The sequence below is a fragment of the Impatiens glandulifera genome, chromosome 4 (genome assembly GCF_907164915.1).
Source record: "Impatiens glandulifera chromosome 4, dImpGla2.1, whole genome shotgun sequence".
Taxonomy (NCBI): domain Eukaryota; kingdom Viridiplantae; phylum Streptophyta; class Magnoliopsida; order Ericales; family Balsaminaceae; genus Impatiens; species Impatiens glandulifera.
Window position 1 is genome coordinate 27,595,867 of NC_061865.1, and position 26,096 is coordinate 27,621,962.

Genomic DNA, 26,096 nt, shown 5'->3' on the forward strand with positions numbered 1-26,096 from the left:
ATTTATAAACTCGTTCGAGCTCGAGTTCGAGTCGAGCTAATAAATACTAAATCGAGTCGAGCTCGAGCTCAAGCTAGTTCGAGCTCGACTCGGCTCATTTGCAGCCCTGTTTCCAAGAGAGATGTTCCAACAACTCCGAGCTAAATCTAAAATCCGACAACACATTAAGGGGGAGTGTTAAAATTAATGTGGTGTAACCTCCACCATATTAATTAAATATTATTAGAAAATATTAATCAATCAATTTCATTATTCTCTTGTCTTTTATTTTAAATCAATTATGATTGAAACGTTAAAATCCTCATATTGATTAACAAGATTTTTCAGTTATTTTCTACCCTATATATTAAAGCTTTGTAATACAAGTTTAATCATTAAAATTATAATAAAATATCATTCTCTCTCAAATTCTCTCTTCAAAATATTCTAACAATTTTAATAATGATGAATATTAGTTATTGTTCTGATCCTAACAATGATATAAATATTGAACATTTATTAATAGTTCATCCTACGAGTCCGACAATATTAGAAGCATGTGTTAAGGAATTAGTGGTGAATCATTTCTATTTGGATCGAATTCGTTTGGCCAGGCTTGCTAATTTTGAATGGTTAACAGTTGTGGATGATAATAAGCGGTTATTGAGTCTTGATGCATTATATGTCGCTGATGTCACAATGTGTTTAAGCGAAGAGGTGGGTCATGAGGTTGGATCCGAGGTCATTTCATTGCTATATTCGACTCATTATTCTTATGTGTCTCTATATACAAGTAAGGGTTATGTCAATGTGTCCATTTGAAGTTTGGTTCCGAAACACTTTCTGACCGACCGGTTATTTGGTCAAGATTTAATTGATCGGTTAATTGATCAACATCTGACCGACCGATATGCTCATTGTTAGCCAAACTATTATCCGTCTGTTGAGTTGTGGTCTGATTTTGTTGAGCTTCAACATTTTCAGTCGCTTGATCAGGAGCAATGTTCTGGTTGACCACTATAACTTCATCATCGCTATCAGATTGGAGATTGACATCCTCCATTCTCTTAGACAAGTCAATGGATATAGGGGTATTACTTTCAACAGATTCATCAAACATAACATGGGATGATTCTTCAATAGTTAGAGTTTGTTTATTGTATACTTTATATTCTTTACTCACAGAAGAATACCCTAACATAATTTCTACATCATATTTGGCTTCAAAAGCGGTCAAATAATTTTTACCATTGTTATGAATATAGCATTTGCATCCAAAGATCCTAAAGTATTTAACATTTGGATCTTTACCATAATAAATTTCATATAAGGTGTTTTATTAAATCTTTACCATAATAACATTTAAAGTGTTTTATTAAATCTTTTATTTATCATTGAACTGTTCTGAGTATGACATGTTGTGCTGATAGCCTCTGCCCAAAGCTTTTGAGCTGCGCTAGAGTCAGCCATCATTGATCTGGCTGCCTCCTTCAAGGTTCTGTTTCTCCTTTCAGCCAAACCATTTTGTTGTAGAATTCTAGCACTATACAACTTGTGTCTAATTCTAGATTCCTCAAGGTAGAAAAGACAAAGTCCTGTTGGTGAACTCAGTACCCCTATCACTTCTAATTTTATTAACTTTTATTGATTTTTTCGTTTTGTACTCTTTTATGAATTTTAATCAAATTAGGAGTGGCTTGATCTTTTGATGGTAAGAAAATAACCCATGTAAGTCTGGAATAATCATCAATAATTACTAAGGTGTACTTCATTCCTCCTAAGCTTAATATCTTAATTGGGCCGAAAAGGTCCATATATAACAGCTCTAAACATCTTTCAGATTGAATATTTCCTTTAATTTTAAAAGTTGATTTAGTTTGTTTACCCATTTGACATGAAGAACATACTTTATCTTTTAAAAAAGTTAGTTTAGGGATGCCTTCAACTAATTCTTTAGAGTAAATAGTGTTAATAGTTTTAAAGTTTAGATAATTTAGTCTCTTATGCCAAAGCCATTTTTTTTTATCATGTTTAGATATCATGAAAATAGAGTTAGTTGGCTTATTTTTCCAGTTAATTTTGTGATATTACATATCCAATACCCTGTCAACAAAATACTTCCTTGTTGATCCTTGACTATGCATGATTGTCTATGAAATTCAACAATATATACTAGATCACACATTTGGCTAATGCTACGCAGATTGAATCACATATTTTCAACAAGTAGCATGTCATTTATGGTTAGATTACCATGGACAATCTTACCATTGCCCATAGTCTTACCCCTTGGAGTTGTCTCCGAATGTGACCGTTGATCCAGATTTCCTTACAATGTTGGTTATATGTTTTCTATTTTCGGTCATGTGCCTTGAACATTCATTGTCCAAATACCATTCTGATTCCTCCAAGTAGTTAACCTGTTTTCCCTCTTCTTCTTTGGCCATGAAGCATTTGACTTCATTATCGTGACTGTCGCTTGACTGTGAATCACTTTGAGCTCATTTGTCTTTGTTTTTCTATGCCACCATTGCCTTCTGATTCTTGTTGGATGATTTTTGATCTTCCTTATTCTTTTGATCGACTGGATTTCTATCATCTCTTTTTGGCTTTCGACATTCTGACTTGTAGTGACCAAAAACATCGTAGTTGAAACAACATACTTAGCCTTGTAATCGTTGTTATTGTTGTAGGATGAGTGTGGCTGGCTCTTCTTCATGAATCGTTCAAATTTCTGTTCCATTTGAAGTTTGGTTCCGAAACACTTTCTGACCGACCGGTTATTTGGTCAAGATTTGATTGATCGGTTAATTGATCAACATCTGACCGACCGATATGCTCATTGTTAGCCAGACTATTATCCGTCTGTTGAGTTGTGGTCTGATTTTGTTGAGCTTCAACATTTTCAGTCGCTTGATCAGGAGCAATGTTCTAGTTGACCACTATAACTTCATCATCGCTATCAGATTGGAGATTGATATCCTTCATTCTCTTAGACAAGTCAATGGATATAGGGGTATTACTTTCAACAGATTCATCAAACATAACATGGGATGATTCTTCAATAGTTAGAGTTTGTTTATTGTGTACTCTATATGTTTTACTCATACAAGAATACCCTAACATAATTTCTACATCAGATTTGGCTTCAAAAGCCTTCTGATCCTTGTTGGATGATTTTTGATCTTCCTTATTCTTTTGATCGACTGACTTTCTATCATCTCTTTTTGGCTTTCGACATTCTGACTTGTAGTGACCAAAAGCATCACAGTTGAAATAACATACTTAGCCTTGTAATCGTTGTTATTGTTGTAGGATGAGTGTGGCTGGCTCTTCTTCATGAATCATTCAAATTTCTTTGTGAGCATAGCCATTGCATCTTCGCTGAACTATTCAGTTGACTTGATAGGTATAGGGGTTATTAGTTTCATAGAGGACACCAGATCTAGAGCTCTGGTCACATTTGAAGTTGAAGGCTCATCTTCATTTCTTGAGTTCATCTCGAACTCATAAGCTTTCAGATCTTCAAATACAACGTGCAACTGCATCTTATGAAGACTTCTGGATTCCCTCATCACCATTGTCTTGACATCCCAAGAGCAAGGAAGAGCTCTTAGCGCTTTGACGATTGTCTCCTTTTTGTCGTAAGTTTTTCCCAGAAGGGAAAGTTCATTCACAATACTTGTGAAGCGATCACCGAATTCTTTTATGGTTTCTCCTGGGCGCATCTTGACGTTGTTAAATTCTGAGTGGCCACAATGATTTAGTTTTCCTTGGTTCGCTCGTTGTCTTCGTTAAGCTGAATGATTTTTTCCCATACTTCCTTGGCAGTAGTGCATGCTCTGATTTTTGCGAACCTGTTTTTATCTAGAGTGTTGTAGATAACATTCTTGGCCAGATTATCAAGATTGTTCTTCCTCTTATCATCAATTTTCCACTCATTTTGTTCCTTGTCAATCTTTATTGGACCATTAGAGATAATATACATCATGTCATTGTCTAGTGAATCTAAGTACACTTGTATCCGTAGCTTCTAGTCAATGAAGTCTTCACTTTCGAACATTGGGGCCTTGTTAACGATAGACATGCTTATATTTGATTGCTTGAGAGTAGAGACACCTTGCTCTGATACCACTTGATGGGATCGGGATCGTCGAAGGAGACGGGGGTCTCGCAACGTTGAACGCTTACATACACACTGTTCGATAATAACCCTATTAGAGTTTGATTATCTTGTTTCTACTCTACATAAGCTGTCACAAACTCTTGACAAAATCAAGTGAGGAACTGTTTGTTTGGTCTTGAAGCAACAAATGATCAATAGAAATGATGAGATAATGAAGAACACGCAATTCAAGACACGGATTTTATGGATGTTCGGAGTATAAACTCCTACGTCACCCCTTCTTCTCAAACCTTTGAGAAGGATATTCACTAGAATATTCAGTCTGTTTACAACACGTATACAAACTCAGTCAAATAACCATGGCTTATTTACTGCCTGTATTCAATCTTCCAATGCACTCACTCTGTTGAACAAAAACGAATTTTGTCAACTTACAATTCTCACCACTCACACATAATAGCTAGTATTGTAATACAAATTTAGAACTCTAACACACTTGGAGAACTTGTGTAACTTTTAGAGCTTGAAAGATTTGATGACAAAGAATTGTTCTCAAGAGTCAGTTGTTCGAAGATAAAGAGGTGAAAAGGTAAAAGGTGTTAATGAAGATTGACTTATGTCTTCTTAAGTAGGCAAAAGTATAAATGGATACATTTACTGCTCAACAGTTATATCTGCTTCATAAGACCACTATCTTGATTTTGATTAGTTGAAGTTTAGGATAGTACATCAGATGGGATATTCTTTGATCTTGTCTGTACTTGGATAATAATAAGCCAAATTCTTATTAATGCGATTTCAACCTTCAATGAATGTATATATCAGACTGTTTGACATGTGTCTGATAATGGTTCTGTTTCTACAGGAAGATTTTAATCAGTCTTTACACTTAAATGGAAATGCTCATCTGGGAAGTATAAAGTTGACGTCTGACTTTTCCGGAAATGTCCATATATATATATTCTCTAGGTTGATTAAGTATGGGAATTGTAAAAAGCCAGACGCGCCTCATAGAATGCCGAAATGTAAAGTGTCGAAATGTAGAATGCCAGATGTGCTTGCAGAAAGCCGATCTGCAAAATACCGGAAGCACCTTTACAAAAAGACGATCTTCAAAATATTGATATGTCTAGAATGCCGATTATGCTTCATTTCATAAAATCGATATGTTTAAAATGTCGGTTACGTGCTTTTGCAAAAATACCGATTTGTATATGTTTAGAATGTCGATTACGTACTTTTGCAAAATACCGATTTACAGAAAGCCGATATGTTTAGAATGTCGGTTACGTGCTTTTGCAAAATACTGATTTGTAGAAAGCCGATATGTACAAAATGACGGTTACATGCTTTTATAGAATACCAATTTGCAGAAAGCAGATACCGCCCTTTGAAATAAAATCGATATCTAAAGTATCGATTCCTCCTTTTGAGATAAAACTGTATTTAAAGTGTTGATTCCTCCTTTTGAGATAAAACTGATATCTAAAGTGTCAATCTTCTTAAATAACCGATTTTACAAATTGTCGGCTCCGTTTTGACAGACTACCGATCTTTGAAGACTATCGAAATGATAAAGTACTGATTTTCACAGAATTTCGATTTCAATATTGGGAATCTTTAATTTAATCCTTCATAAAATTCACACAGTTATCACAATTATGTTTTTTTATTTAATAGTTAATTAATACTAATATTTAATTAACTATTTTTATTTAACAATTTCTCCATTTTTCATTATTTAGAATAAATATTCAAAACCAAGTCAATTTAAAATCGTTGGCTAATTATTCTAGGTTAATTAGCTTATTTGATCTAACAATTCTGTTATTCATTGTTGTCATTTGTTGTCTTTAAAAATTAAGTCTAGGGTTCGTTTAACATTATTCAAATAACTCATCTCGGTTTATTCTCTTTTAGTATTTTTAATGAAATGACGCTAAGTCGTTTTCTGGAAAAAAAAGTAATTCATCGTCAAATTACACCTAATCAATTTATAAAAAATAACTTATATGATTTCAACACCAGAATGCAACATTTCATTACGATTCAACTAAATCATCATCATAGGTGATAGAATAATATATGTTATAGGTATAATTTTCTATATACATATAATTATGTTTTAAATATTTCTGTTAAATTATTTAGACACTGTAGAACTTAACTCCAAATATAAACAATTATTATTTTGATTATGAATAACTAATTTAAAATCATCAATGCCTAAGATTCCTACTATGTTATGTTTATTAGATTTTGATTTGATCATAATTTTAACTAATCAACTAATTTCTTCTCCAAATCAAATTAAATTCATTCTCACTAAAGTTTAACCGACTTTTAAGTGTAAGTCATGTTTAGTCTGACAATTCAAATATATTACAGATTTTGTATTATAATATCATATTTTATATTTCGTAATTTCTATCATATTATTTATATTTTAACTATATGACTATCAAACATCTTCCTTCCTTCAACACCAATATTATTCTTTATTTTATTTTTTAGAGATGATTTTGAAGGCACACCACAAACACACAATATTTAAATATGGAGGAGACGAATGAGTAACAACTTTGTCGTCGCCTTATTCTGCAACATCATTATCTAAAAAATGAAACAGAGCATGTGCGTCGTTCTTTTAATATGAAATTAAAAAAGTCATCTCAGAACGAATGTGAATATTTTGCCCGTAGTAGGACTTAAAAAACAAAATACGGAAAAACAAATATAATATTTATAAGAGAAATTTGTGCTATTTTCAATACAAATTAACGATTTTATAACATTTTAAATTATTTTAGATATTAAGATATAAATTCAAATAAAATTAAATATATAAAGAGAAAATTTAAACAAGATATGTATAAGTGTAAGCATAAAAATTTGATCTACCCTAATTTATAAATAATATTATTAATTTATAATAATATTTTGAATTTATGAATTCAAAATAACCCAAAAAGAGAAACGTGGAAGAGTTTCGATGGCCAAATCGAAGTTGAATTCGACGTCAAATAATCGACCTAGCTGAGTGTAAATACTCCCTATGTGTTCAGCTTCCAATCAATCAAACAATCATCAAATATTATAGCTTAAATCAAAGATCTTGAAAATTCTGGCGAACTGATTTTTGTAAAAATTTCTCTGACGATCAAACTTTGATCTAGGATTTGGGAAAGCTTCCTACACATCATTGGAGTGTTCTCCAATCGTTGGTAAGTTTCTAGACATGCTACATTTCAATTTGTGATTCAAAATTGGATTTTCCAAGTTTGATCGGGTTTATTATGTGATTTGAAACCAATCCCTAAATGATTTATAAGCATTATGACGGAAGAGATTCAATCAATTCAACCTAAATTGAAAATATCCAAATTTGATTTGAAAATCTGAAAATTATGAATTTTGTGTTATTGAGCTTTTATGATTGAATTTTGATTCAAATAGTTTCCTAACATATTTACAAACATGTTAGGAAGATTTTCAAATCGTAATATCAACTGAAATTTTGAAAAAAATGAATTTGAATATTAGTGTTAAAAATTATTACAGAGCTTGATTGATGTTCTTTTTTTTGGTTGTGTTCGACTATAATCAACATTTCAAAGTTGTTGAAACAAGAATAAGGCCATGAGATGACCCAATTCAAAATATCTCAAAATTTTCCCTAAAAACGTTTTTGAAAAATTGATCATTGTAAAGATCAATTAATCGGGATTAGGGTTAGGGGTTATGATTATTACATCCATAGGAGTTGCTTGTAGCTTACTAGTCATAATTTCATGGTCTGTATCAAAAGTTATAAGATCTGCAATCTTCATACCAAATGAAGAACACTCGGGTCCTCTTGGACCAAGGCAAAGGATCGAGGTTCTTAGCCTGGGACCGAAAGGTCATAAAATGATATACGAATATTTTTGGGATATTTCCCAAACATATATTTTAGATAAGGCCCCATTTGGATTTATTTTTAAATTATAATACTTTATTTGATATTTTTCAAATTTTGTTTAATCTGTTATCAACGCAATCGCAGGTACACCCATCTAAATAATTTTGTATAATTATTTACGTAATCTAAACTCATCCTTGTTTAGGACCCCCGAACTACTAATAAATAAATTGTTATATATAAATCTTTAATAACAGACTTATATAAAAATAAATAAAATCGTCTTTTGACTGGCGCGAAGGACATAGCGCAAAAACCATTTCTCGAGCGTAATCAAATAATGAACCCCTTGTAGAAACTTTGGTAAAAATATGTTTATACACATATATTTTACTGATTTTTCTAAAATCATTAGACGACTCTATTTTCAAATTAATAATCCCTTAAATTAATTATGTTTAATTAATTTAAATCATATTTTAAGTTAAATTATCATTTGTTACAATCAAATACTTAAATTATTAAAATTTGAATAAAATTAATTATTTTTAAATAATTGGTTTTTAAAGCAGTCAGGTACCGTCAAAAATCTTTTAAAATAATATTTTATTTTAAAAAGATGTTTGGCATGGAAACCAATGTTCAAATGTATTGAACATCGAGCCACTCCGGAGCCCATCCTCGTATTACTACATGTCCACAAACACGTGCTAAGCTATTAGTGCAGAATCTCCGAAAGTTACAATAAAATATATTTAAAACTTAATTAAATGTATATCTCACTAATTATCTTCTCGCCATTAAAAAAAATATATTATATAACCTTTAATGTTATAATAAATTGTGTATAAGAGACCTATTCGTAGTTCAATTTTCAATAAGAAGTCATAAAATTGAAGTGCATGAATTTTATGAACAAATACAAATCAAATATTCAAGAATAAATTTTAATGAAGAATAACCTAATTATATTCATTAGTAACATATTTTGTAATTTCCAAAATTATTTAAATAATCTTTTATAAAATTGTCAAAATAAAATATTAATTATATTTATTGATTAAAATTACATTATAAATAATACTTAATATCAGTTTTAAAAAATAAATAATATAATACCATAAAACTATTAAAAAATAGTTTTATTTAAAAAAAAAATGATCATTTGTTTTATTAAAGAGATAATGATAAAATAAAATAGCTTAATCTAAAATAAGATTGTATGAATATATATTTATCATAAAAAAATGATAATATTTATATATATTACTTTTCAACCATAGTCAAGTAATAATTATTTTCATAATCTAAATTGAGATGAAGGAAATTTATCATCGTAAAAAAACAAATTTTTATGTTAATACATATCAACAACTTATAAAGTAAAAATTTATAAAGTAATAAATTTAATACATTAAATAAAAAATAAAAAAATATATTAAATTAAATCTTATATAATATGAAAAATAATATTAAAAAATTGGTTATAGAGTATTCTCATGAAATAAATTTCACATTATATCAATATTTATTTTTAATTTTCATCTAATTTATAAAAAGTATTAAACAATAATTATTAATTTTCAACAAAATAAATTATCATTTATTTTAATGAAAATATAATAATAATAAAAACTAGCATAATTAAAATTAAAATTATGTGAATATATTATTACAAAAAAGTTATTTATGTTAGTAATACTTTTCAACCATATTCAATCGTATACATTTAAAATTTTATTAAATAATATTATTTTCATAATCTAAATTGAGATTAGTTGAATATATTATCATAAATAAAGAGATATTTTTATGTTATTCCTTATACACAATATTCAAATTATAAGGTAAATATTTATAAATTGATAAATTTAATATATTAAATAAAATAAAATATAAAAATATATACATTAGATGAAATCTTATATAATGTGGAAAATAAAAAATAAATATTAAAATATTCATATATATATATATATTATTATTATTATTATTATTTAATAGTGGTACAATGTCATATTATATATAATTATATATAATATTTTTCAACCATATTCAATTAAATCATTAAAAAGAAAAAGAGAATATGTATGATGTAATATTTTCAACCATATTCAATTTATAATATCAAAGTTTATAAAGTGATATTTTTTTGAAATTCTAAATTAAGATTAAGGTAATATTCTATCATAATTGTTTTTTTATGTTATTCCTTATCAACAATATTCAATTCACATTTATAAATTAATAAATTTTATATAATGAAAAAATTAAAAATATATATAAATTAGATGAAATCTTATAAAAATTGTGGAAAATAAAATTTAAATATTTAAATATTCATATATATATTATTAAATATTTTTACTACAATATAATTAGATTTATATATTTGTCAAAAGCAAAGATAAGGAAATAAACTTAATTATAGTTCTTTTTTAATTTTAAAAAATAATATTTTAACAGAATTACAATCACTTTTCATCTGTTATATGTTTTTTTAAGACAATTGTGTAAATCTAGTTATAATAATCTCATAATAAATTTTTATATTTTATATAATATTCTTTCTCTTAATTATATATGTATGTATAAAATAATATTATAAATTATATAAATAACTTGTTACTATACATATTTTCTTTTAATTTTTATTTTTCACTTATTTTTATTATAAATAAAGATTTATATAACATATAATAAACTTTTTATTTATATGTATCTTTATTAACTCACTATTTGTAAGCTACATAAAATATAATTTATCTACTTATTTATTTATTTATATTTTTTTATCATTAATATTAATATCTCTGTATATATAACAAATATAATATTTCCATTATTAATAATTAATATGTAATGATAAATAAAATACAATTCTTTAAGATTTTGCAAAACCATGTTAACAAATACATTCACAAGTATTTAAATACAGATAAAAATACACAAGTTCAAGTTCATGATAAATAATTATTTTAATAAATAAAATGTTACTTTTAAATATTAAATTTGGATCAATAAATTATTCACAAATTGTTATATAAATAAATAATATTTAGATGGTAACAAATTGTGATAATATTATTATATTATATTATTATATTAATTTACTTGTAAATTTAATTAGGTAAGATATTATTATGATAATATTAATATTATATTATATTAATTTTTTTATAAGTTTAATCTAATTTTTATTTAACCTACGTACTTTAGGACACATAATTCAATATCATTCAATACAATTACTCTTTATTCTAATATAATTCAATACAATTACTCTTTATTCTAATATATATATTTATAAAACGCAAGTGTTTTCAAACACGCAATATTACAATTGTAAATTAACTTCTTATCTTCTTTATAATAATTTTTTTCAACTATCTAACTTTATTATAATAAGAATGATTGCTTTACTAAATATTTGAAATATGTGTTAATACTTTATTTATATATATTGTTTTACCAAATATTTGAAATATGTGTTCTAAAAACTCTTTTAATAAAATAAACACTCAAAATTAGTTGATCCAAACTATTTTAATAGTATAAATGATGAAATAAACTATTACAATGTTTTATTGATTCTACATTTGAACTCCAATCTTTATAGTTAAGGCTAAACATCTCTATAATCAAGAATAAGCTCTATACAAGTAGGGATATTCTCCATTACAAAAAGCATAGATCTGGGTAAACAAATATTATGATGACTATACAACACCTTTTGCACCATAACATTTGCAACTAAACTTAGACTAGTCTATCATGAAATCCAAGGGTTGCGAGGGAGGATACCAACATAATCATCGACGACCCTAGATAAATCTCCCATTCTTTAAGATCTCGATTAATAGACATTTCCCGTGCTTGTGCACTCATGACCACCTCCCCTGCAAACTCACATACAAAATGACCCGATTTGATCAAATCTAATGACCAGACACCTCAATTGTCCATCTCTCTCGATTTAAATACTTGAAACTGCTTGGTCAACCCATTCTGGGACGCACGGTTACGGTTACAAGTCGGAGGACACATACAACCTTGCCCACACTCATATATAATTGGTTTACCTCTGATCAGAACTCCTCGGAAGTCGTATGGGAAATTGCCTTCATTATTCCAATAACACGAGCAGTTGTCAACACATCCACATCCAAAATCTTCATCGATAGTGAGATTAACCGTACTAGGAAAAATGGTTGAGGAAATGTACTTTCCACAATCATGAGAGATTGGAAATAATCTTTCTTTACCCATAGAAATATCAAGGCTAAGAATGGATTGAGGTTAGTGAGAGAGGAGAAGGATAAATGCACCCGTTTTCAGTCACTCTATATAAATCATCATAGACATTTACTGATACACTTACATTGTATTTTTTTAAATAGGAGATTCTCGCCTTACATCTTCCAACAATCAGAACTCCATTGATAATCACATATTCTTAATTCTCTGTATCATCTATGGTTTATGTGTGCTCTATTACAATTTATTTATAGATTTTCAAATGAATAAGCGGCGGCTAGCTATAAAATGTTGCTATGTTAAATTCCGGGCATTTCTTATGGGCCCGGACCGCCCAGCCCAGTTTTGTTTAGAGCAATTAGGTAAGTGTAAATTACATTAAAGTCCCTGAATAAATTTAGACATTACAACTTTATCAATTACTTGTTATTGGATTAACATTTACCTCAAATTTATAATAAAATATAATATACAAATAAAAATACATTTCCTTTCTATCAAAAACTAACCAAGAACATTCATTTAAGTCATAATAATAATATTTATGAAGAATTATTACAAAATATATATATATATATATATATATATATATATATATATATATTATAGAGGATAAATATATAACACATTATAACCTATTAAAAAAATAGTTTAAAACTTAAAAATAATGTTTAATTTATTATGATTTAGGTATTATAATTTATTATTAAATTATATTAATTTTAATTTTGTAATATTTAAAAAATATATGAAGTTTGGGAGTGTTAGTATGTAATGACCTAAAATAGGATTCAATCTGTGATATTTTAAACATGTTTTAATACAAAATGATATGAACGAAGAATATCTGTTAAAACAATTCGATAAAAGAGCTTTACTAAATGATGTGAAATCTCGTATACTCAAGTCTCTTTGGTCCTTAAATTTGTTCACTTTAGCTCAGCTTACCAAATAACGAAATGATGACTCGGATGGCCCCCTAAAAAAACTTACAAATAATTCTTTCCATCTTTATAGGCACACTTTTAGGTATAAGAAATATAGACATCATGTAAGTAGGTATAAATGCTAGAGCACTTTTGATGAGAATCCCACATTTTGAAATCATCTTGCTCTTTTAAATTGATAACTTTCTTTCCATTTTAGTGATGATCGAATTCCAAGAAGTTTTGAAACGGGCTTTAGCACCTAAAGACATCCCAAGATAAGTAGATAGAAATGATCCCACCCTGATGCCCAAGATGCTCAAAAGTGTCATCTTCCTTCTATTGGATACGTAATTTGAGAAACAAAGATCTCAAATTTAATGAGGTAACCTACAATTCAGAACAATCTCCAAACAACCAGAGAATATTTCGAAGATGCTTGAAATTTCTTTTAGTGGAATGAATCATACATAATGTATCGTCCTCAAAAAGTAAATGTGAAATGAAAAATGAAGACCTCCTCATACCACAACCCACTCCTATAATGAAGCTAGCATGCTCGGCGAAAGCCAACATTCTTGAAAAATCTTCCATGACAAGGACTAATAGGAATGGGAAAGATGATCACCCTACCCGATTTCCCTCGAGCTTTTGAAAAACCTTTAGGGCTTCCATTCATAATTATAGAGAACTTAGTTGTCGATACGCATAATTTGATCTAATCTATCAAATTCTCTCCCATACCCATTACATCGAATAAACAATCTCAATTAGCATAATCATAAGCTTTTTCAATATCTAGTTTCACGAAGGCACACTTATCTCCCCTATTGTTGAATCAATACATTCATTTTAATAAAAGACGCAAAAAAAAATTGACGACCTTTAATAAAATTCATTTGATTTGTCGAGATTACTGAATCAAGAACTTCGCGTAGCCTATTCTCCATTAGACACAATCTTATAGTGAAACAAGACTAATAAGTCAAAAACATTTCACATCAATTGTCTCAAGCGCTTTACGAATCATGCATATTAGCAAAGTGTTCTAACTCTTGTCAAATAATGAGAATTTAAAAATTGCTCGATCGCTTCCATGATATAAATTTTGAGAAAAATAACATTTTTTAAAAAAATACTAGAGTAAATACATCACTTCTCGGGGCCTTATCACTCCCACAGCCCATTACCGCTGCATCCACTTCTTTTTCCATGAAACGAGCTTCCAATGCGTTCTTTTGCTCCACGCTAATAGCAAAAAAATTCACACCATCCAACTTCGGTCTAAGCCTATGTCGTTCCTTGAATAAATCTTTATAGAATTGCACAATAATATTTGAAATCGCATGCTCACAATCTTGGGCAACACCCTTCACCGAAATTGAGTTAATTGCATTATTCCTAGCCTACGCTGTTAGGATCGATGTTGACAATAGAGACTAGGGTCTGACTATTATAAACAGCTTACTAACTTCAGTTCAATTTTAACTCTATTAGAAGTTAAAATTTGTTTCTATTCTTCACAAATCTTCACAAACTCTTGAACAAGTTTAAGTGCAGAATCGTTTGTTGGATTTGAAGTTTCAGACAAATGAATGTAAGTAAAAGAAAGTAAAGAACACATGGAGTTTTATGGATGTTCGTAGATAAAACTCTTATGTCACCCCTTCTTCCACAACTAGAAGGATATTCACTAGAAGGATTTGATCGGTATAGAACACACTACACAGACCCAGTCAGAAACCAAAAGACTTAACAACCGCCTGCTTATGAACTTTTAGCTAACTCTTTGTTGAATAGAACACCCTCTGTTCAATTTACAACACTAAGATTTCACACAGAAAAGATAATATATGAATTATAGAGTAATCACACAGTGAGACAGTGAGTAATTTGTGCTTGAGCTGGAGAGATTAGACAATCAAAGAGAGAGATTAAGCAACAATATATAAAAAGCAAGATTCACTCAGTTATCAAGTTGTTGAGTTCTAGTATTTTTTCCGTTATCCTTGGCTTTTATTTATAATTGAAGTACATCAACGGTCGAATTTTCTTTGTAGACACGTTTCCTCCTTTTGTTGGACGACCGCTAATACTACGAGAGTACAACATACTCTGAGCATTGGGATCGTGGCCGTACTAGACATGTAGTGCACCGATTATCTTCTAATATTGTCTTGTAGTAGAGAGATACAATCGTGGGCAATTTGATTGATATACGCGTACATGGTATTTGTTGGGATCAACTAGCTTGTTAGACTATTGAAAATGGTAACTTCAGATGAGCTGAATACGTAGTTAGACAGATGCTTCCTTTAGACGACTGCTAAAGCAAATCATTAGACTTTCTTCTTCAGACCGCGTCTAAGAAGGAGTTAGACGGTGTCTAACTATGCTTCCCTTTAGACCACATCTAAAAGAGTTAGACCTCGTCTAACTGTTCTTTCCTTTAGACCAAGTCTAATGGAGTTATACCTCGTCTAACTACGGTCTAAAGGAGTTAGACCTCGTCTAACTATGCTTTCCTTTGGACCTCGTCTAACTACACTTTCCTTTAGACCACGTCTAAAGGAATTAGACGTTGTCTAACTACGCTTCTCTTTAGACCGCATTTAAAGGAGTTAAATCGTGTCTAACTGCGCTTCCCTTTAGACCACATCTAAATGAGTCAGACCTCGTCAAACTACGATTTTCTTTAGACCACGTCTAAAGAAGTTAGACCTCATCTAACTGCGCTTCACTTTAGACCACGTCTAAAGAAGTTAGACCTCGTCTAACTACGCTTTTCTTTAGACCACATCTAAAGGAGTTAGACCTCGTCTAACTACATTTACCTTTAGACCACGTCTAAAGAAGTTAGACCTCGTCTAATTACGCTTTCCTTTAGACCACGTCTAAAGGAGTTAGACCTCGTCTAACTGTGCTTCACTTTAGACCACGTATAAACGAGTTAGACTTCGTCTAACTGCTCTTTCCTTTAGACCACGTCTAAAGGAGTTAGACCTCGTCTAACTACGTTTTCCTTTAGACCACGTCTAAAGGAGTTAGACGACATCTACTTGCGTACTCTAGACTCCGCCTGTAGCAGCAAAACATCTATTAGCGCCTGCTTCAGACCACGTCTAAAGTAGCATAATTCTTTAAATTTGTGCCTGCACAAAAAAAATAGCCTATCTTAGTTTTGTTCGATTGAAACAATAAATAGAGTTTTTCAGCTTTGCCTGTGCACAACTAAGTTTTATTTTAACTAATCCGCACATCATCAAAATACAGTTAGTCCATAACTTGAACAATGTTTATTTAAATAAACTTATTTCTTAAGTTCATTTTAATTGACTTAACATGTGCCTTCAAGATACTTGAAACAATTTATCCCCAACTCTCATCCAAGTAGCCTGCTACGTTGTCTAACCCCGATATCTTCTTCTTTACATAGCTCAAAAAGATTAATAACTAACAAACCTAACAATAGGTCACAACTCTACGCTCCAATATAATAAGTCGATTATCCTAACAACTCCATAGAAGTACCTTTTGATAAATATTAACCTCTCCGAAATTTCGACTCACTAACCAAAAACATGTCAATGCGAGACTTGACAACTCACAATTTCTATTGTTTTTTATTCTGAACGTGTATCATCCTCCTTCAAGTGTCGATCCACAAGTTTTGAATTCTATATATATAATTAAAATTTAAAATGTTATATACATTTTTGTAATTTATTTATATATAATTAAAATAATAATTAAAATAATAATTAAAAAGAGAGAGAAAATCTCTCACTACATATTATTATTTTTATTATATATATAATTAAATTAATTAATAAATATTTTTTGGTGAAATTTGAACTAATAATGGAACCACTATTTTATAAAAAAAATGTTTAAAAACTATAAATAAAATATAATATTATTAAATAGGGTAAACCGCATGAGTTTACAGGGTGAACCGCATGAGTTCACAAGGTAAAGCACGATCCGTCAAAATCGTTAGGTGTTATTGGTGGAACATGGTAACTCTACATTTCTCCCATATGGAAGTGCTGCGAGTGGTAAGCCCAAGCTGTAATCCGTACATGAATTTATGCATATCTACCGATTAACTATTTGACTATAAACCATATCCCTTATAATCAACTCATAATTTATAAATAATGACTATAATAGCCACACATTTCACACTAGTTTATTGCTCACTCATTTTATTCATTTGAAAACATTACAAAGTTGGTATCTCACCCAAAAACTCATTTTAGACAGAGTATCTTCGGTCTTGGCCAAAACCATGGACCGAGGCAAACCTATGTCAGGACCGAGGTAAATCTATGTCAAGACCGAGGAAAATCTGTGTCAGGGCCGAGGAAAATAGGTGTCAAGACCGAGTAAAATATGTGTCAAGACCGAGGAAAATCTGAGTTAGGACCGAGGAGGTCCGACCGAGGATATTATTGCCTTACTCATAATTCAACCAACCCATACTTCTACAAAACCATACTTATGCCACGTCATTCAAACCCATACTTCATCCACCCATACTTCTTCCACATCATGCCTATGTCACCCCATGTCATGACAAGTTCTTTATATATTTAAATATGCACCCCATATTATGACCAGCTGATGACAAGCCCTTTATAATAAACAATTATTTAACCCATGCTATGACAAACCCTTTCCTTTATCAACTTGTCCAGCCCATGCCTATGACAAATCCATGACCAACCCTTTTTATTAAACAACTATTTAACCCATGCTATGACAAGCTAATGAAAAACCATTTTCATTATAAATATTATTTAACCTATGCTATGACAAGCTGATGACCAACACTTTTCATTATAATATTATCTAACCCATGCCTATGACAAGCTGATGACCAACACTTTTCATTATAATATTATCCAACCCATGCCAACGACAAGCTAATGACCAACACTTTTCATTATAATATTATTCAGCCCATGCTATGAACAACAAGTGATCAACCCTTTTTCCTCAACCGATCTTGGGATTCCTACATATATACTACACCAATTTATTCATTTTATCTCTTTTCTCTTCCTCTATACTAAGAAAACAGAAGGCATATTTTAGAAGAAAGATCATAACATCTTTAGTACGATCATACAACTTTAGCAAGATCATCTAAGGCAATCAATCTTTTCTCAACCCATCTTTAAAAACCCACGCCAGTTTATATAGTTCATATATCTTCTATGATCGGTTTCACAAAGTATATTCTGTTTCACAAAGTATATTCTGTTTTCCAAAAGCATAATCTGTTTTTCCAAACTATGATCTGTTTTCCCAAAGTATAATCTATTTTTTTAAGGTATGATATGTTTTTTATGGAAAACATAGTGAATAAAGATGTATATGATGATTATGGGAGGAAGGCTAGCCAACATGAGCTCTGGTAGTCCGATTCCAAAAATGATGGTTGCTTATTATGGGACTGATTTATGAACATGAGCTATCAGAATATCTACCCACACAAAATGTATCTAACCAGGTTGTGGACTTTAGAGATAGACTCCGAAGAGTGCCCTGCAAATATGTGCTCAAAATGGATACCTCACCTTGAGCATCATCTCTCAAGGTCAAGGGTCAAATATGTGCTCGAAATGTTATTGTTTCATCACTATGGAATATTATTTTATAAACCATCATATCAATACAAGAAGTTTTTAAATGCATTTACTATACACTTTATAAATATTTTCTGGGTCTTTAGACTTACTATACTTGTGTGGTTTAGGTACACAATAATAGATTTATGGGACACAATGAAGGAAGGCTTGAAGTGGGGAAAGGTGATGGGTATGTGTGTGAGGGGAGGGACCAGGACTGAAGACATAGTACTTTTTTTGGGTCTAAGTACTTAAAGACCAAAGTTTTTGTAACAATGGACCATATCTTAAACAATTGTGTAGTAAAAGACCGTGTCTTGTTTTAAAAGACCGAATTTTTGTAGTACCACTTGAATATATATATCTTTTCCGCATATGTTACTATTTTTCCGTTTATGAATGTTAATATTTTAAAACATCCCTCACTCGGTCTAAGTAATTTAGGAGTCAAAGGTGTTACAGTTGGTATCAGAGCAATGGTTCCGAACCTTTGTACTTTCACACACATGCACCTGAAGATGCACCTCCAAGGCCTTTGGGTATTTAATGGTTTTAAAATAATGTTTTTCAAGACATGAAATTGTTTTCAAAATGATTTTAAATAAGGTTTTGCATGAAGCTGTTTTCAAAATCAAAATTTTAGCACGGCCCATAGTTTCGAATTTCGGGTCGAAATTCCTTATAAGTTGGGTAGTTTGTCACACCCTAAAAATCAGCTTTTCTAGACCGAGGAATCTACGGTCATGACAGAGATCTAAGACCGTAGATGATGGCACCAAGGACCGAGTGGTCCAACCGATGATTCTGCAGACAAGGAATTATCTGGTAAGTACTTTTTCTATTGTTTTCTAAACCCATACAATGCTATTTATTCATGTATTTTATATAAACGATGCATAATGTTTTCAAAGCATGTTTTCATTGCAAGTTTATGGTTTTCTAAAGAAGGATGTTTTTAAGTTAAGGGCTATGGAATCGAAGTGATCATGATGAAGGAATTGACGGTCATGGGAGGATGGCTACCAAGATGAACTATAGTAGTCGGATTCCAAAATATGTGCTGACGATATTGACGGAGGGATGCCTCACCTTGGGGGATCAACTCCCAAGGTCTAGGGTCCCAAACATATGCTCAAGTATGAAACTGTACACATGGATGATGATATTCCCTTAAAAACACTCATGGATGCAATGTAGTTAAAATGTCTTTAATGTCTTCTTTTATATGCTTTCTAGGTCTATCGACTCACTACGCTTGTGTGGTGTAGGGTACCCAGCCACATGTTTTTATGACAAGTGAAGGGAGATTTGGAGCAAAGCATGGTGTTAGAGATGTGTGTGGAAGGAGGGACCGAGACCGTAAGACCGACTTTTAGATCAACCATTTCAACACCAACCCTAGAAAGGCACCCTAGCGCTTCCGCATTTATGATCAAATTTACGTTGAATTAGGTGCAAGAAATTAGGATTTCAGGGCGTAACACATTGTGTCTCATATACAAAGACTAAAATTTGAGATAGAGACTAAACAAGACGTTGGTGGGAAAATTATTTATATATCTAGTGTACTGAAAACTCAAAAATATCTTTTTGAAACGACGAAAGAAATAAACATTTCAAAATTTTAGATAAATATCGTGAGAACTTTCTCAGGGTTACCAGTCCGGTAATCATATTTTCACTTATACCAAAATGCAGTTTTAAATCTTGATGTAACAAGAATTATATACCCAATAAATATAAATATGAATTAAATAATAATATCATTAATATTTTTTTACTCACTATAATAGTTTATAAAATATTATAATTTAATTCTCACTTAAAATGTTTTATGTTAGGATAAATAACATAAATATTGAATTGAATTGTTGTTAAAAAAGAAACTTAACCTTTCCTAATATCACTCAAATCTAAATTTAAATATTTCATGTATAAAATAAGCCATACTAAGACCATAAAATAAAAGGTATTGAATTATTATATTTATTAGTAAAATAAAATACAAATAAGTTTGATTTATAATTTTCATTAATGATAAATTATGAATTGAAGTCTTTTTTTCAATCAGATAATTTATTTCATGGAGGTGGGTAGCATCACAAGACATGACCTTTAGTTTTAATTTTATTACATTAAATAATTTAATATTAATATATGTATTTTATAATAAAATAAATTACTTTATAAAATTAAACATTAGCCATAGTGATATTAATGAATAATTATTATCTTACTAATATTTTAATTTTAACTAATCTAAATATATATAATTCTTACAAATAAAATAACATAGTGTCTTTTACTTGTTTACTCATAAAATATAATAAATATAAAAATATTATTTATAATTATAAACAACATATGCAAAAGGTACGATCGACACGATCGGCACAATCGGCACGATCGACATGGTATCGACTCTAATAACTAGGTCGTTCATTCATCTCTAAAGCTTGGTTGGAAGGTTAGGGTTTCTAGTGTACCCTATTATGTTATTGTTCTGTTTTATTGTTGTGTTCTACTATTCATCAAAATGAGAAGAAAGAAAAGCAATAAGAATAAGAAAGTCAGAGAATTTATGATGGAAAGAATAAGGGAGGTAGCTGAAAAAGAAATCGATAGAATTGCTGAAAAAAATTATCCATGAAAAGCATGAATGCAACAAAGGTAAAAAACAAATTACTGATATTAATTCTAAAGAAATTGTAGCAGAAAAATAGGAGAAAAATGAAGGAACATTGAAGGTTGGATATAATGGAAGAGCAAACCTTTTTGGACTTAAAAATCAAATCACAAAGCTACTGATGCATACAAAGAAATGAGAGATTGTTCTCAACAAAAAGAAAATACAACAAACAACTGTCCAATTGAATATACATTATCTTCAAGATTGGAACCTACTGAAGAAGGAAGAATACGAAAAGATAGTAAAGTGGTCAATAGAAATAATGAGGGAGCTAATGAAGTCCCCAAAATCAAAGAGCTATACTATCAGGAGCAATTCCAACTGGAAGGTAAATGAAGTCTAAAAAAAGAATGCAAAAAAGAAAGCAGAAGATCATGCATACAAAGGTCAAATCTACTTGGGTGAGTTTTAAATAAAAGTTGAGATTCTCAACTCTCCTTTTGAATTTAAATTTCCCACTAAAGTGGAGGAGAAATGCGTCAAAGAATGGGAAAATGTAGTTGTTGGGAACTACATAGAAAAGAACCATGTATCTTTCCCAAACACTAAGGAATCACTAATGAAACAATGGGAGCAGAAAGGACTGGAGAAAGTTTCTGCAAACATTCATGATCTCTATTTTCTACAATTCAAAAATGGAACGAACTTTAATGATATTCTAAAAATTGGGAATACTTATATTGGATCCAGCTGTATAAAGTTTGAGAGATGGTCTAAAGAATTGAGTATTCTAAGCAAGTTAGAGGAAACAGTGCAAATATGGTTCAAACTTAGGAACATCCCAGCACACATCTATAATATAGAAGCTCTAAAGTCACTTTGCTAGTCTATTGGGGAAACTATTATATATGGACTCAATTACAGAGGGAGGAGAGAACCTTACTTTTTCTAGAATAAGCATTGAAGTGCATCCTCAAAGTACACTTCCAAAGAACATAATAGTTGTTGATAGGAAGGGAAAGCCCACAGTAATGAAAATCTCATATGAATGGAGGTCAAACAAGTGTGCTTTCTGTAATACTTTCAAACATGTTAATTAGTACTAAATGTGCCAAAGTAATTGAGGAAAAACAAAAAATCACTAAAGCCCGTGAAGCAAAAAAAGTAAGAAAATGAAACGGAAGAATCAAGAATGGAAGAGCATATTGTGAAAGTCAAGGATAGTGATAAAAAAGATAAAAATGCAGAGGACAAAAGTAAGAAGGATTATGGGAAAAAGGAAAGTAGTGAAGGAAATAAAGTAAAGGAAATCAAGGTGAGGAGGAAAAAAAATTTTAAATGCGAAGAATCAGAATGAAAATGGAAGAGGAACCTCAATTTGTTGTTGAGGAAACTCAAGAGGAAGATACCCAAAATTTTAAAGATGAAACAAAAAATTATAAAGCCAATAAAGAAGATTCCAAAACCAATGTGGAGCCTGAAGCTGAAACTAAAGATAATGAAGATAAGAATAGATAAATTAAAGTTGAAGATAACAAAGATAAAAACTCTGAAATTCTCAGAAACAATTCTCTCTATCAAATCAAAATGAGCTCGTACAAAGAGAGAATTCAAAATGAGAAACAACAATAATCATCATCATCTTCAATACAATCTCCTTTCATCGTGAGAGGAACGAGAAAAGGAAGAGGAATGGGAAGAATGCCTCTCAATAAAAATGGATGGCATGGGAAAATGCTAGGCTATGATAGTTAAGTTTGAATGTAGTCTTTTCTGTTTGTAATCTCTATTTTTTTTAGAATATATGAATATTACCAATCAGTTTTTTAGGGAATTTTGATTGTTATACTTAATCATAGCTAGGGTTTTTCTAGCTTTGATTTAACCCTCTCATTTTTGGAATTTTAATGAAATGATTCTAACCGTTTTCTATATATATATATTATTTGACAATTCCGAATATTAAAATTTGATCATAATAAAATTCTCATTTAATTCAATCACAATTTTATAAATAATATAACTTTTCACTTTTTATTTTGACCAATTTTACCAACAATTATGATTTTGATAAGGATCTTGATAAAATAACACTTTTAAAAAAAGTTATCATGGATAATTTTTATAGGGTAAGCATTTCATTATTATTTTAATATAGATAATATATTTTTTACTTTTCATTCTGATAATTTTAAAACTACTTTTGATTAAGATAACAATTTAAAAAAAATAATAATATTAAAAAAGAAGTTTATAATATGAAATTATGGTTAATTTGATATTAGTGACATGGAAAATTATGGTAAAAGAGTTGAAAGGGAACTATTAGAAGACGAGCAGAATGAAGCTGCTAAGGTAGCTGAGAAGGATCAACCGGAGCAATCCATGCAGATCCATACCCATTTCGAACCCATTCAGAGTATGACAACAGAGTCTCAAGAGAATTCATCCAACGAAGAATCCTCTGCTGACGGTATTAAGCTTCTGAAGTCTATGACTTCTGTGCTTTCTTCTCTTCAAAAGAACGTGGTTTCAATGGGATCAAATATGATAAAAGCTTTGAACACCCAGAAAGAAGAAAGAAAGGATTTTGCTGAAGTCATCAAAGTTCTTACTGAATTAGACAATACTCTGAAGAAGAACACGTATGAGACTCACGTCTCAAACTTAAACTTCTCCAATTTTGAAAAGAAGCTATACAGTCGTCAATCTGAAATGATGGACCTTGAAAGGCATATCAATGATGATCGTCATAGGGAGACTTTGGATGAACTCAGCTTTCTGAAGAACCAGATGATGGAAATCCAAGGATGTTTAAGAAGAAATGATGGTGAGCGACTGGAATTTGCTGACTCTATTGCAAGAAAGTTTCAAGCAAAAGAGAATGCAAAAGCTGATGCTGAAAAAGATCAACCCCGTATCACCCAAGGTGAGTCAAGCAGAAGAAGTGACGGTGTATCAACCGACACTAGATCTAGACGAGCGCCGAGCAATGATGAAAATCCTAGGCCAACTAAGAGAGGCGGAGATCGAAGCGGTGGTGATCGTGGAGGCCGAAGCAGTGGTGGTGGCCGTGGTAGGCAATCTGGCTTTGATCAAAGAGGTCGTGCCAGTGGCGGTGATTGTGGTGGTAGATCAAGTGGAAGCGGTCGTGGTGGTCGCAGTCTTCCTCCTTTTCTCAACATGTTAACCGGCCAAGACATGAACCCAACCAATCCTCGAGTAAAAATGGAAGAACAATAACTTCTTTTTTCCTACTCTATTTAAGTCTTTCAAACAATGTTTCTTTGATAATGTTCTGAATATTGGTTTTGGGAAGTTTGATGTAAGTAAACAGACGTTTGTTTATTTATGTGATGAATGCGTATTTTGGTATATATATGCAGGTTTTCAATTTTTTTTATCAAAAAGGGAGAAATTGTTGGGTCAAATTATTTTGACTAAGTGTTGAAATAATTTAACCATTGGGATTTTGATGATGAAATGATTTATGCGTTTTGATGCAGGTGTATCGAAATCATATTTCATTAGACTTGGCTCTAATGAGGCTCATTAGACCGATCTTGGCATTAGATGCACAAAATTAGACGTGTAGTCTAACTCAACGGAGTTAGACGTGCAGTATAATAAATTCCAGAATTAGACGTGTAGTCTAACTCAGCGGAGTTAGACGTGTAGTCTAATAGATCTCGGAATTAGACGTACAGTCTAACTCGTGGAGTTAGACGTGTAGTCTAATAGATCTCGGAATTAGACGTGCAGTCTAACTCAGTGGAGTTAGACGTGCAGTCTAACTTAGTGGAGTTTAGACGTGCAGTCTAATAGATTACGGAATTAGACGTGCAGTCTAACTCGTGGAGTTAGACGTGCAGTCTAATAGATCTCGTAATTAGACGTGCAGTCTAACTCAGTGGAGTTAGACGTGCAGTCTAATAGATCTCGGAATTAGACGTGCAGTCTAACTCGTGGAGTTAGACGTGCAGTCTAACTCGTGGAGTTAGACGTGTAGTCTAATGTATACGGAATTAGACTTGCAGTCTAACTCAGTGGAGTTAGACGTGCAATCTAATGGAATGTGAAAGTTAGACGTAAGCCTAACTCCTTTAGACAAGTCTAAAGTTGAACCGGAATTAGACGTGTAGTCTAACTCAGTGGAGTTAGACGTGCAGTCTAATGGTTTGTAACAATTAGACGTGTAGTCTAATTGGTGAAAGTTATACGTAAGTCTAACTCTTTCAGATTAGTCTGAAGTGATTGTAATTAGATGTAAGTCTAATCCCATTAAACCAGGCGGTCTAATGGATTCTGCTCTTAGACAGGGATGTTTGATTTCATTAGACAAGGTCGTCTAACTGAAATACGTCTAATGCTAAGCTTAAGCAGTATGCTTGAACCTAGCACCCGCCTACCCACGTGTTGTAGCTGTACCCTACTCCTACTCCACTTTCTAGTGAAGATTAGTACGACAGATATATGCAACCAACCAACGAATGTCACGTAAGAGAATTTCCCTCATATTACTTGTTTTGAAGGTACATCTCTGATGAAATATTCAGCTCACTACCAGTGTGTACGACCACGATCCTTGTGCTCAGAACCTGTTGTGTATAATGGAGGCTTTCCAATGGAAGAGTGCCATGTA

The 26,096-nt window shown here is 31.1% G+C and overlaps 1 protein-coding gene across 1 annotated transcript; it reads left to right on the forward strand.

The window, feature by feature from the left end:
* Nucleotides 1–23,743: 23,743 nt before the first annotated feature.
* LOC124935021 (keratin, type I cytoskeletal 9-like) lies at nucleotides 23,744–24,697 on the forward strand. The gene has a single exon (XM_047475488.1). It carries the CDS (start codon nucleotides 23,744–23,746, stop codon nucleotides 24,695–24,697), a length of 954 nt encoding a protein of 317 aa, XP_047331444.1.
* The last annotated feature ends 1,399 nt before the right edge of the window (nucleotides 24,698–26,096 follow it).

Excerpts from the sequence above, each read along its gene's own strand:
- LOC124935021 (XM_047475488.1), top strand. The coding sequence starts at position 23,744 with ATGGAAAATTATGGTAAAAGAGTTGAAAGGGAACTATTAGAAGACGAG.